At 39.7% G+C, this 12851-nt stretch overlaps 1 protein-coding gene across 3 annotated transcripts in view; it reads right to left on the reverse strand.

Moving 5' to 3' along the window:
- Window positions 1-6691: 6691 nt before the first annotated feature.
- LOC146319124 (transcription factor COE1) overlaps window positions 6692-12851 on the reverse strand; it is a 132638-nt gene continuing 126478 nt past the window's right edge. For 2 of the 3 annotated variants that reach the window (XM_084729723.1, XM_084729721.1), the window contains exons 15-17: window positions 11112-11309; window positions 9439-9507; window positions 6692-7214 (exon numbers count right to left, since the gene is read on the reverse strand). In XM_084729723.1, coding sequence (XP_084585849.1) covers window positions 9440-9507; window positions 11112-11309 — 266 coding nt within the window. In that variant the 3' untranslated portion in view covers window positions 6692-7214; window position 9439. The remainder of the gene's footprint in view (window positions 7215-9438; window positions 9508-11111; window positions 11310-12851) is intronic. The other variant, XM_084729724.1, reaches the window with a different exon arrangement.

The raw sequence follows: 12851 nt of genomic DNA on the forward strand, positions 1-12851 counted from the left end.
ATCAGAGTCTCTCCAGAGAGCCGACATGTGCAGCTTCAGCACCCCGACTCTGTTTGACCTGAAGAGAACCTTAATTAGTATCATTTGTAAGTTCAATCAGGAAGACCACCTTAGGCTTCATTCATTCATAATCTTCCATCTCTCTCTCTCTCTCACTCCTCCTGCTCCCACTTAATCAACTGATTATGGGTGTTGACTTTCCTTTCTCTTGAACCAATCAGATTATGCCACTATCTCCATCAGCCAGTCATTTTGCTGCTGTCAAACCTTGAATCTGTTCTCTTTTCTGCCTCTGTCAGCTGTCATTTTAGACCAGTGTTTCCCAACCCTGGTCCTCAAGGCACAATGCCCTGCATGTTTTAGATGTTTCCCTGCTCCAACACACCTGATTCAAATGATCAGCTCGTCATCAAGCCTCTGCAGAAGCCTGATAACAACCTGATCCTCCACCCTATTCACCTCCAGGTCATCAGATCCAGGCAAGCTAGCAGCTCGAACTCTGCTCCTCTTCATGTTCATTCTTCAGCATCATCTTCGCCCCACAACCACCACCAGTGTCTAGACCCCAGGGGTTCCCTTTTCTTCATCACCCCATTAATATATATACGTATGTATACATACAGTATGATGGGGTCTAACCACCAAAGACTTCACATTCTTCCTTCTGTTGTGCATGTGTCAATAAAACGTCACTCAGAAAAAGTCTCTCTTGATTGAAATGGCTGCTGTGAAAAAACATCTATGGCTTGTCAGCTTTCAAAACACATATTTAATTGGTAAGATTGTTGTTTCACCTGTCAGCACCATCGACAAATGCTTAAATTTGAAATTTTATGAATGAAAGTGAAACTGGAACCATTCACACGGTGTTAAACGTAGGCTCTGTTGTTGACTTCTGTGAGTCTGTGGCATAAATGCAGAGATTAGCTGCCCAAAATCTCTCATTCACTATTAGTCCTCCACATTTTGCAGCATCACTGACAAATGTACAGTCATACATTTTGATTTTTGCCTTGTGATGCATTGCATTGTGGGATTGTTACCAACAGTAACTGGCGATAGTGGTACATGCATATAAACGGCTTATTTAATTCGTTTGTTGTAATTTTTGAGGCCAGTAATTCAGACACTCAAATAAAAATGGCAGCAGCTAAATGTGGTGCATTAAAGGTGAGAGGACACAAGCGACTGCATTGTGTGTGCAGACAGTGATGTTGCACCCACAGGTGTGATTATTCATATGGTTTAACCATCCTCACCTGAGTCAGTAAGTCACACAGGGCAAAAAACGCACAGGATTGTTTTTTTTTTTTTCAGGACTTCATTAAGTCTCTCATGCTGCATTTCAGATTGAACTCAGAAATTTCTGACTGCCTACTAAAAAAAGCATAATGCAACGCTACTCAAAGTAAACTCAGGGCAAATCCATCTACCATCAACTTCATCAAAGAACAGTTTTCTGACGTCACATGGAAGCCGAAAATAATACATGCTCATGAAGTAAAGAGTTTTTTTTGTTAAATGGGGCAGCTGAAAATATGACAATAAAGGGGCAGAGAGTCAGGGAATGACATGCAGCAAGGGACCATAGGCTGGAGTCAAAGCCTTGGCTGATGCAGAGGACTCACAGCCTCAGTTTATGGGGCGAATGCTCCACCAGCTGAGCTACCAGGCGATTATAAAACCCGTTCTGCATGTAAACTGATAAAATGTCACCAATGTTACCAAGTGCCGTGGTGACACCTTTTTCCTCACGCTCTGCTTTTCCCCGTCAGTGTCATTTATGCAAGGAGGCTGCGCTGCTGAAGGTTCAGCGAACATACGCTTTCCAAACAAACTCAATCTGTCAGGGTCAGCCATGTTTTAATTTTGGCGCTGTGCACCTGGATGCTTTGAGATCAGAGGTTGGAAATTTCAGCTGGGAAATTTTACCTTTGATGTTGTCTGGAACACAGTATAAGGTGCTGCATCAGTGGTCATCCACAATGATACACTGCACAGAATAAATTATGCCTGATGCTCATTTTTGTCCCTGATGCCTCGTGTTTGTCAGATCAGGTCATAATTGGGCTGATATTGTGTGTTACCGTATGATCCCTGCATTAGATAGACCTGAAACCCCAAACTTCTTACTACATGAAGGCACGAAAGTCACATGATGTTTTAGTTTTTGTCCTCTGAGTCTGATTTGGAACAAAACAGAACTTTTTTTGCTGTTGTTTCTTGGTGGGTATTGTGTGCAGACTTTCAAAATTCAATCTGAACACAATCTGGATATGCCAAAAAAAGAAAACAGATTTGGGCTGGTAGTCTGAACAAAGTTTTAAATATATGCATGGCTTTCTAAAACGCAAGTGTCACAACAAAACTCAAGGTGTGACAGAGAGCTGAGATGATACATGAGGCGTAAATTAACACAGTGTTATTTTAGGTGAAGATAAATTTCACTAAAGACAACCCAAATACAACCTATAGAGGAAATCTGGCTGACTCCTATCAGCTTATATAGAGGATAAAAGCAGTTAACACAGGTGAACTGAATCTCTGTGACGAGGTTCCTGCAGAGAGAAGCTTCTCCACTGAAAACTGCACCGATGCATCTTAATTCCCCCAATCACATCTTCACTTCCTCTCCATGTCTGCTGCAGTGTGAGTGACTGTGAGTGAGCAACAAAGCCAAAAACTGACACCTTTTCACAGAGAAGAAAGAACTTTAATTAAATATAGTGAGAGTCAAAAAGTTATTTTACACTTCAAAGTTTAAAATAATAATAAAAAAAAATCAACATTATCATCTTTACAGTAGTTTCCTCTGTACTCTTTCCCCTCCACACTGATACTGCTGATAATGTGTGCATGAATGATGAACTCCACTGGAAGCCTGAACGCAGACAAGCCATCATAAACGTTATTACTGCTGTTGGACGAGTGCTTCGGATCATACTTCATTGAACCAAACCCTCTATTTACTCCTCCCTGTACAGGTATTTATATATGTACTATAAAAAAAAACATCCCTTAGATTTAAAACATCACATTTTTCTTTCACAATAATGACACACTCAGACACACACTCGCAGGCGCTCTCACATGTAGACACAAACAGAAGAGTGGTCTCCAGACCCATGTTTGAGATCAAATAAATAGGTGGCTCATTTTTTTTTAAAAGAAAAAGTGAGGGGGAGGGAAGAAAAGAGGGCAAACATACGGAGTATTAAAATAAAACAGACTAAAAGCAGGAGAAAGGAGAGAGAATCTCTTTCAGCCTTCATTAAGCTACTCTCTTCCTTCTTAAAATCCATCACATGGAAGACGAACAGATCATCATAATGAAGTCTACACCTACATAATGAAACAAAATTATTTAACAATGATGATATGAACAACACTGTGACAAAATGAAAAACATCCCTCTGCTTTGAATGATTAAAAAAAACAAAAAAAAAACAAATACACCATGGCTTCTTTTAGTTTGATTGAAATTAGCGGTGGACGTATGGCTTTTAATAAACAGATGCTATAATACAAAAACAAATAATATGTCTTAATAACATTCAAATCCTTCATCATGACAGACAAAACAAATGAGGAACACATCTTAACATATTTAAGGATTTGAGTTTTCAAAGTTTTTTTTTTTCGGGGTATCAGGGGTTTTTCATAAAGTTTTTAATTTTTAACATCATCCCTAATTATTTGTCCTGATATTTGAGGCAACTGACTTCTGGTTGAACAAGTGGCTTTCACTAATTTAGTTTAAATGTAAAAATTTGAATCAGCTTTTTCTTCCCTTTCTATTGATCACTAAACTAACATCCAGGCAGTTACAGGTTGTACGAAACACCTCAAGTTTTCTCCTTAGGAGTGACACTTCCTGAGTTAGGGAAAACTTTCAGAGAGGTAAATTTCTACAGGTACCACTTGTGTGCTTGCACTGGTGTTTGTGATACTTGTAATCGCTAAGGAGACAATTTAATCAGATTAAATTAAGAAATTAAATTTACTGTTTACCTTTCCTTGGTTGTTGCCTCCATCCAAGAGGTCTAAAAAATATAACAATTTGTCTGTTTGAGCCAAAAGGGAGATCATTAATTACAGAAATAAATTGATATGAGTAACTGAATTTGTTTCGTTTAAACCTGAACTCAGACTTTTAAGGAAATTCTTAACTTAAGGTGTTTTGTGCAGCCGGCCCCGGATCCCCTCAGACAGGAGTCAACAATGATTCCTGTTCATAAAATTCACTGTATCAACACATTATGCTGGTTAGAATTTGAATTTACTTTCAAATATTTTCCTATTTGTGGCAAATGTCATTGACTTGAATGACCGGCAAACAATAAAGATGTATTATTATTAACATTTCACTACACAGAATGGCGTTTCTTACACAGTTTCTCGCTGTGTGTGACAAGAAAAGACAAGTAGCACAGACACTGTGGCATAAGACTGTTCAGGCATTGATGTCTAAAATAAGGGCTTTGGCAAAATCAACATCATCATGAATGAATTAAGACTATTGAACTACACACACTGCAGGGCTGAGAGAACAGTGACGTTCACAACAAACCATCAGATACTTTTCTCATTTAAGACATGTCGCTGGATAACTGTCCTGCACTGCAAAAAATGTCTCTTTTTTTTACAAGGCATGGAAATTCATACCTTATCTTTACTTTTAAGAAAATAAGTGCAAAATGAGATGCAAATGTGTGTCATTTTAAATACAGTCACACCGTAAAAAAAAAAATTAACTGAAGTGCAGCTTGTTCTGCACCCTCAGTATGGAATATGTTGCAGAATGACTTGAAACTCAAAGAATTCATCTTGTTAAATGCTGTTAGAGGCAGATTCTTAAGGATATCAGTGTTTTTACTACATGACTCCTAAAAATGTTCTCTTTTTCTCAATGCTTGTTTATCATATTTTTTGTCCTTCTGTGTTTCTGTCTGTAACTTGTCTTGGCCCTTGAAAAAGAGATTTTAAACTCTGTGGGACTCTCCCGGTTAGATAAAGGTTAATAAAAATAAAAAATAAAGATTTAAAAAAGTGTACTCTACCTCAGTGACAGATGTTTTTACGAAATAAGACTTAGTTGAAGATTTACTGACTTGACATTCTTTGCAGTGCAGCATTTAAGACACACCATTGGATAATTTCCTCTCTGAAGTTATCAATCACACCAGAAAAGTGACAAAGGAAACACAATCTGATTGGCCGACTAATCACAGTAAAAAAAATAATAACAACACGGCAAACCAAAAGAAAAACAAAACCAGAAAGTTTTATATTTTAAGACAAAGGTTTGGGAAGGAAACTCTCACAACAAAACTGAAAAGTCAAAATGGCAGCAGTCTTTAAGACATGTTTTCCCTCTCATGGAGGTCACTGTGGCTGTGTCCGATCCGTAAAACAGGTCATGTAGGAACTGGGGCAGATGGACGGACTTGTGGCAGAGTTGTAGGGTCAAATCGTCTACAGTGAAGCTGCTGTTGGCACCCAGTAATCACACACTCCCCTGAAAGGAAGCTGCACTTATTTATGGCCTTTTTACAGTCAGCTCATCAAATTTATACTAATATAGCACTGTGGCAAGTTTAATTCCTCTGTTAAATCTTGCATGGTGGAAATATATTTCTTTTGGTTTTTTTAATGACTGAATTATCTTTCTCTCTGCAGCTTCTGTTGGCTGAAAGACAGATTTCTTTTTATAGTAAATGCAGCGCACTGGAGCAGAAACGAGCTCAAAGTAAACATTGTTATTTCTTGAATGGCTAAAACTGCAGCATCATTCACAGGCAGGACAGGCAGAGTCTGAATCCTTCAGCTGATGGATTCAAGGGGTACTTTGGATTATTTGAAATAGGGTTGTTTGAGGTACTTATCGATAGTCAGTGTATTACCTACAGTAGATGGTGGTCAGCACACCCCCAGTTTGCAGAAGCAGGGAGGGGCAGCAGCGAGGAAGCTGTGAAAGGTGTTTTAACCACTTAAAAACAAACAAACAAACAAACAAAAAATCTATATCAGTTTAAGTGTCTGTTACATTTAGAATATTATCACCATTTTACTTTAATCAGACAGCCTTTTTTGACAGGAAACCACTGTTACAGAAGCCAAATACTGCTGCCTCCAAACCAACCAACTCCACTGTTGAAATCAGTGATTTTACCTCACAGAACACAGGAGTGGATGTTCTGCCCATTAGTTTGTTTGTTTGTTTTATTTTGTGCCTTTGGTGAATCTGAAGTAACTTTTTCAAACACCAAAGTCACACAATAAGCCTTAAAAAAATGTTTTTGCCTGTGGAGTTTGGTTGGTTTGGACAGAGGGATATTCGGATTGTGTAACAGTGCTGCCTGCCTGACAGCAACGTAAAGTGGTGAAAATATTCCAAATATAGCGTACACTTATAGTGACACTGATTTGTTTTTAGGTGGACCTTTTTGAAGGTAGCTGACTATCGATAAGTACCTTATATAACTCCACTTCAACTATCTGAACTATCCCTTTAAATGCAGAGGAAGACGAGCGTTTGCACTGAAAGATAAACAGCAGTGTGGATTTGGCAAGGGGAAAGTGAAAGTGTGTGTGTCTGGTCTGGCTTGTCTGTGTCGGCTGGGTTTGACCCCGTATGAATCCTTCAGCCTCTTCATCATCATCATTTTCACTCATCATCATCATCATCATCGTCATCATCGTCAGGTATTCTTCACATTATAATCCTTCATTAATGACCAAACTTCATAACTAGAAAATCCCTTCATGTGAGATACAGTTAGAAGATGATTATCACACGTTAACTGTTGCACGAAAAGAAAAACAAATCACTCGAGGGAAAAAGTGGATTCTCTCCAAAATAAATACACTTCCTGTGTCCGTGGAGAGTCGTAATGTAGGCGTGGCCGTTCTCCTATAAAAGCATCAAGGTGTACAAAGTCTAAACAACGCATTTCCTTGCAAACAGTCATTGTTTTTTTTTTTGTTTTTCGTCTGTTTTCTCGCAGTTGTTTTTGTGTTTAGAAAGGGCCTGAGTTGGGTTTGTTCCTTCAGATCGGGACAGCTGCTTCCATCCCCGACCGGAGTCTGACTCGCGCCGAGGTCCTCTGCCAGGATCGGCGTGAGTGTGCTTGATCCATCTCACACACACACAGTCACACACACAGTCATGCACTCACACCTTTACATGGGTGGGACGATCATTCCCGGGATTGCTGTTGGGTGGAAAAAGAAACAGAGGAGACGAGAAGAGAGAAAAAAAAAAAACTTTTAAAACACAGCCAAATATTTTCAACGTCATAAAAAAATTCCCTCGTAAATACATCAATATGTTTTCCCATCTGTGCAGCTGTGTGACTGCAGCGACATTTAAAACATCAATAGAGGAATAAATCAGTGCATGTTAGCAGGGACACATCATCTAAGTTGGCTCTGTGTGCACACACACACACACACACACACACACACACACACACACACACACACACACACACACACACACACATTTAATTCTGCGCAGGAACAGTTGGTGTGTTTTACTGTATGTTTGTGTGTGTGTGTGCCTGACAGATTGCATCATGGCGTATGTTGTATTTAAACCCAAGGGATGGGTGTCAACATGTGAGAGGCAGAGCCCAGCCCAAAGTGACACACAAACAGAATGTAGAAATGATTAAAGGGATAGTTCGGGTTACTTGTATGAGGTACTTATTGATAGTAAATATATTATTTACAGTAGCGTACCAGAACGGTGTTGTCAACAACAAAACGTATTTTAACAATTTTAAAAGGTGCACCTTAAAAAGTTCTCTATCAGTTTAAGTGTACACTATGTGTACTATATATTAAAGAATATTTTCACTGCTTTACTTTGCCGTCAGGCAGCTTTTTCTGATGGAAACTGCCATTAATTTTCTCCAAACCATTTTACCTTTTGCCATTTTACCTTGCAAAACGTGGATGCTGTTGGTCTATTGCTGCATCAATTTGTTAGTTTGTTTGTGTTATTATGTGACTTCTGTGAATCTGAACTATCCTCTTTTAAACACCAAAGTCACACTGTAGCACAAACAAAGTAACAGATCGAGGAAGCCGAAGACCAGCAACTCGCATTTTCTGCAGGGTAAAAATGACTGATTTTGCCTGTAGAGTTTGGTTGGTTTAGAGAAAGCGATGTTTCTTGTCAGAAAAGGCTGTCTGGTGGCAAAGTAAAATGGTGCATGTTTTTTTAGTGGTTATAATACGTTTTGCAGCTGACCCTGTCCACAGCAGTACATTGTTTAGCTTCCTAGACAGGTACTGCTGCTGCTTCTCCAAACTGAGGACGTACCAACCTCCATCTATTGTAGTTAATACGGGTACCTCATACAACCTCACTTCAAATAATCTGAACTATCCCTTTAATGTGGTTTTATATTTCATGGTGACTCAAAACTTTTAAGACAAAATAATTAAGTTTTAGTAGCAGCATGACAAAAATCTACAAAATGTCTTGTCTCAGTTGAGCCTCCATTTGTTCCTTTTTCTTTTCTTTGTCTCTCACACACACATGCGCGTGCACACACACACACACACACACACAGGGCAGGTATGCTGCCAGTATAAACTGTCAAGAGAGTCGAACAGCTGTCATTGTTGATCGCTCCCCAGTAAGCTGCCAGTGTGTGATCATCCACTGTGTGTGACAGAGGAAAGTGTGTGTGTATAGCTGTAAGTGGAGTGTGTTTATTTCAGCTGTGCTTTGAGACTGAGCCTTGAGTTCCCACACCCCCGCACATGCTCTCTGCACACACACACACACACACACATAGAAGAGCAAGGGCACACACAGCTAAACAAAGCCAGTGATGTTGAGAAATAAATTCTCTGTGCCAAATATCTTTTTTTGGGTAAATAACTAACTTCCCATCTTTTTTTCCCAGCCAATAGAAAGACAGGGAGGAGTTACCAGGCAACAGAACGGCTAGATTTGTGATGCGGGATGAGATGTGGATGGAAAAGTTAAGTAGGAAGAAGATGGAGGGGTGATGAGACAGAGGGAAGACGGAGAGAAAAAAGTGTGACCTAAAAGAGAAGTTGAGGTGAAATATAAAGAAATGTGAGTGAAAAGTCATTCAGGGGTAAAAGATGTGACACATGAAAGACAACTGACCCATCCGAAGTCCCACCTCCTTTAGGCAACACAATTAGCTAGCTAATCAAGCATTTTGCAAATATTAACTATATATGCATCACTATTATGTGCAGGAAACAGGAATGAAATTGACTGAGGTTCTGCCGGGTATCAAGGTAGCTTAACTGTTACTGGAGCACAGAAAAAAGTGGGCAGAACTTAGGAAGGGTCAGTTACTCACTGACTGAAATTAGTCTACAGTTCACAGAAAGATGCACATGCAGTTAGTGAACAGAGTTGAAGGAAGAGAGAGCTGAGGGACATACTTCAGGTGAAGGCCAGGCCTTGTAGAGAGCTGGCTGTTGAGTACTTGCTAGAGTCCACAAATGTTTGATCTGGTAGAGAAAGGCAGAGAGACAGGCAGGACAGAGAGTCAGAGAGAGAGACAGGGACAGAGAAATGACAAAGGAAAGGTGGAAGGTCAGAAGAATCAGAAGAAGGGTTAAAAGTCAAGAGACTTGGATAAAACTGTCCCCACCAGAAAACTGTCTTATTCTTAGTATGTTTTATGGATGACATCAGGATGAATGACCATGACACTGAAAACTCATGTATGTCCTGTCTCTGACCACAACGTCGGTTTTAGTAGACAGAATTTCTAATTTTTATCACGGAAATGACAGAAAACATTAATATCAGTATACATATTTTGTTGTTTTGATATGAGTAATGATTGAATTTGCATTGATTTTGTTTGTATCACCACCTTACATCACATTGTACACACATCAGGACAAATCAGATCTTCTCAATCTACATCAACTTAAGACTCATCCCTCACAGAAAAAGAAACAAAATATCAGCATAGTTAATTTAAAACTCCAGATAGGAATGATTCAGAGTTTAAACCGCCTGATTTTTATGTAATCTAATGCAAATACAAGTGTGGATTCAAGTCACACTTTTGATGGCTTTAGCCTCAACAAAATCAAAAAAAGACTTGCAGCTCAACTCGGACCCTAACACCAATAACTTGTGACTTCACTTGAACTTGAGCCATCTGGTGAAGTTGCAGGTGAGAACCATGACACGCTGTGATACCATGGATAATTTTGCACAAAAACAATTTAGTCATCAACAAAAAAATAACTGCAGCATTCAAAACATGCAGGTCAGAATTTACAGATGGAGATGCAACAACTTTGACATTTGAAGTTTCATAAAGAGCAGCTGATATCAACACAGTTAGCAAACTAATGCTTAGGTAAAGTTAGCTTGACAGCTGAGTAACCTTGTAAAACATTGAGGCTGGAGACTCACTCTTATATTATGACTTGTTTAACTTGAACTTGGGACTTTAGTGCAAAGGCTTGAATTTTTCTTGGGACTCGAAAACAGTGACTTGGTCCCACCTTTGGCCAGTGCTATCCAGCTAACAATTCAGTCACAATGAGTGATTAATGCTAAATACTGACATGCTCACAATTAAAATGTTAACACTGTCAACAAACTGATGTTTTGGAGGTTGACCATCTTAATGTAGCCTGTTAGCATGCTAACATTTGCTAATTAGCTCTAAACCCAACTACAGCTGATGTTGCATTGGTCAAAATTTTCACCTGTGATGATACTAGATGAAAGGTAAAATGATTATATTACAATTAATCCTGAGAGGGACATGAATATACCTTGTCATTGTGATTCACCCTTTGGTGACCACAACTGTCCATAGAAAATTTTACAGCAATCCATCTAATGGTTATGAAGATATTTTAGTGTGGACTAAAGTGGTGGACCAACTCTAAAACACAGAATATGCAGTATGCACCTGCTATTTAATCCTGCACTGTGAGACAAGCGAGACAACGATGTGACATTTAACAGGGACTTGGGTGACAGAATAGTTTCCAAAAATCCACCAGAGAAGAAGCGACCTGCGGTGGGGAAGTCCTCCCTCTCAGCATCCTCTGACTGACTGGCTGCTGTCATGGTAAATTACCTTGGAGCCCGTTGCCGTTGGCGCTGGTACAGGAGGGCGGAGGGGAGGAGGAGGGCCTGACCACTGGAGCGAAGGCGGACTTCTGCTTAACGGCCGCCGACACCATGTTGGCCGGAGAAAAGGAGAAGACGCCAGAAGAGGAGGAGCAGTTGGAGGGGAGAGAGGTGGAGGAGGCCATGGTGGGACTGGATGGGACGACTGGGGAGTTGGGAGGAATAAGGAGAAGGAGAGAAGGAGGTGGGATAAAGAAGAAAAGAGTGGAGTATGGATGGAGGGTGAGGATAAAGGAAAGAAACAGATTATGGTTAATTCATTGATTCATTCATTGTTTCTTCAGTTAATTGTTTCAGCGGTTACATTAGAAATATAGTAATAATGTACGTTACATATTTTCAAGATGTTAAGTCAAAGTGGGCCCTTCAGTCAGGGAAATCTTAATGTAAGAGCACAGACTGATATTTTTCAGACAAGATGCCGCTTCTGTGTGGCATCAGTTTGACGAAGGCCCTTTAGTATTTTAACATGACTTTTGTCTCCGTGGACAAAGCGACAACTATATAAAAACAAATTAATATAGTGTTTTATAGTTTGTGAGCTTTCAGCGTTCGCCCTTTGTGATGAAATTAAAGAAATGGACTGTGAGCCAGACCAGAGCTCAACCTCACTAAACTCCTTTTCCATACACTTATGGTGGCTTGACTTGGTTTGACTTGGCATGTCAGTCCAGCATAAGAAGGATTTGCAATTCCACTACCAACATGAAGCTGTCTTTAACTGATGACACACTTGTCTTGTAAAATGTAGCTGTTTTAAATCCTTCAAAATAAAAGTCTACCATTATTTGTTATTTAAAAGCTTTTATTATGAAGCTGCAAAATCAGGAACTGCTGGAATTTCAACAAAAATAAATCTCATACCTGAAAGTACAAACAAGCACACAGGAGAGATGCTACTAAGTAAACTACTAAGTAAAGTAAATTACCTCAACAAAACATTTTTAGTTGGTAAAACTTAAGGATTTCAGTTGGGTAAGATGGCTTGAATTTTTGAGTTTTCTCAACGTTTTCATTTTTACAGTATTAAGGCAGCATACTGATGACCACTGTTTAGGAAAGACATGGAAATGATGTTAAAAAAATTCACATATACATTTCATGTTCACTTGTCCACACACTTTTGGCCACTTAGTGTGTTCTGTAAATGGTGAAAATGTACTTAGTGACACATGCAGGTTCCCATACTGATCCAGAGTCAGATGTTCACATGTTCATCATCACCTTCCTCATCAGTGAGAAATAATCAGAAAATAAACACAGTCTCTCTGGATCCCTCTTTCCCTCCTATCTCTCTCTCCCTGTTTCTCCCTCTCCTTCTGCTAAATGGGAAAAGGGGTGCAATTAACCAACAGAGAGGGAAGAGGTGTGGCTGTCAGATGAAAGGCCGCGAGGGAAGGAGGGAGGAGACGGAGGGAGGACAACACGGAGCTGTGAGCTGGTGATTGGTTTTGAAGACACAGAGACAGAAAGCCCCATGGGGGAATCTCCACACGGCAGATCTGAGACTTTCACTTTTTAGCCCACAGACGTGTGTAGCTACAGCATGTCTGCATGCATGTATGCAGCGTTGAGCACCTGTAATTAATCTGCTGGATACGTAAACTGCGGTTTGAAGTAGCTCTGTGGCAGTTTAGTTAATTTGAAACGCTCACGTGTTTTCTGACAGTTGAGGGAGATATTTTTC

This window comes from Lutjanus erythropterus, chromosome 11 (assembly GCF_056507025.1).
Source record: "Lutjanus erythropterus isolate fLutEry1 chromosome 11, fLutEry1.hap2, whole genome shotgun sequence".
Taxonomy (NCBI): domain Eukaryota; kingdom Metazoa; phylum Chordata; class Actinopteri; order Lutjaniformes; family Lutjanidae; genus Lutjanus; species Lutjanus erythropterus.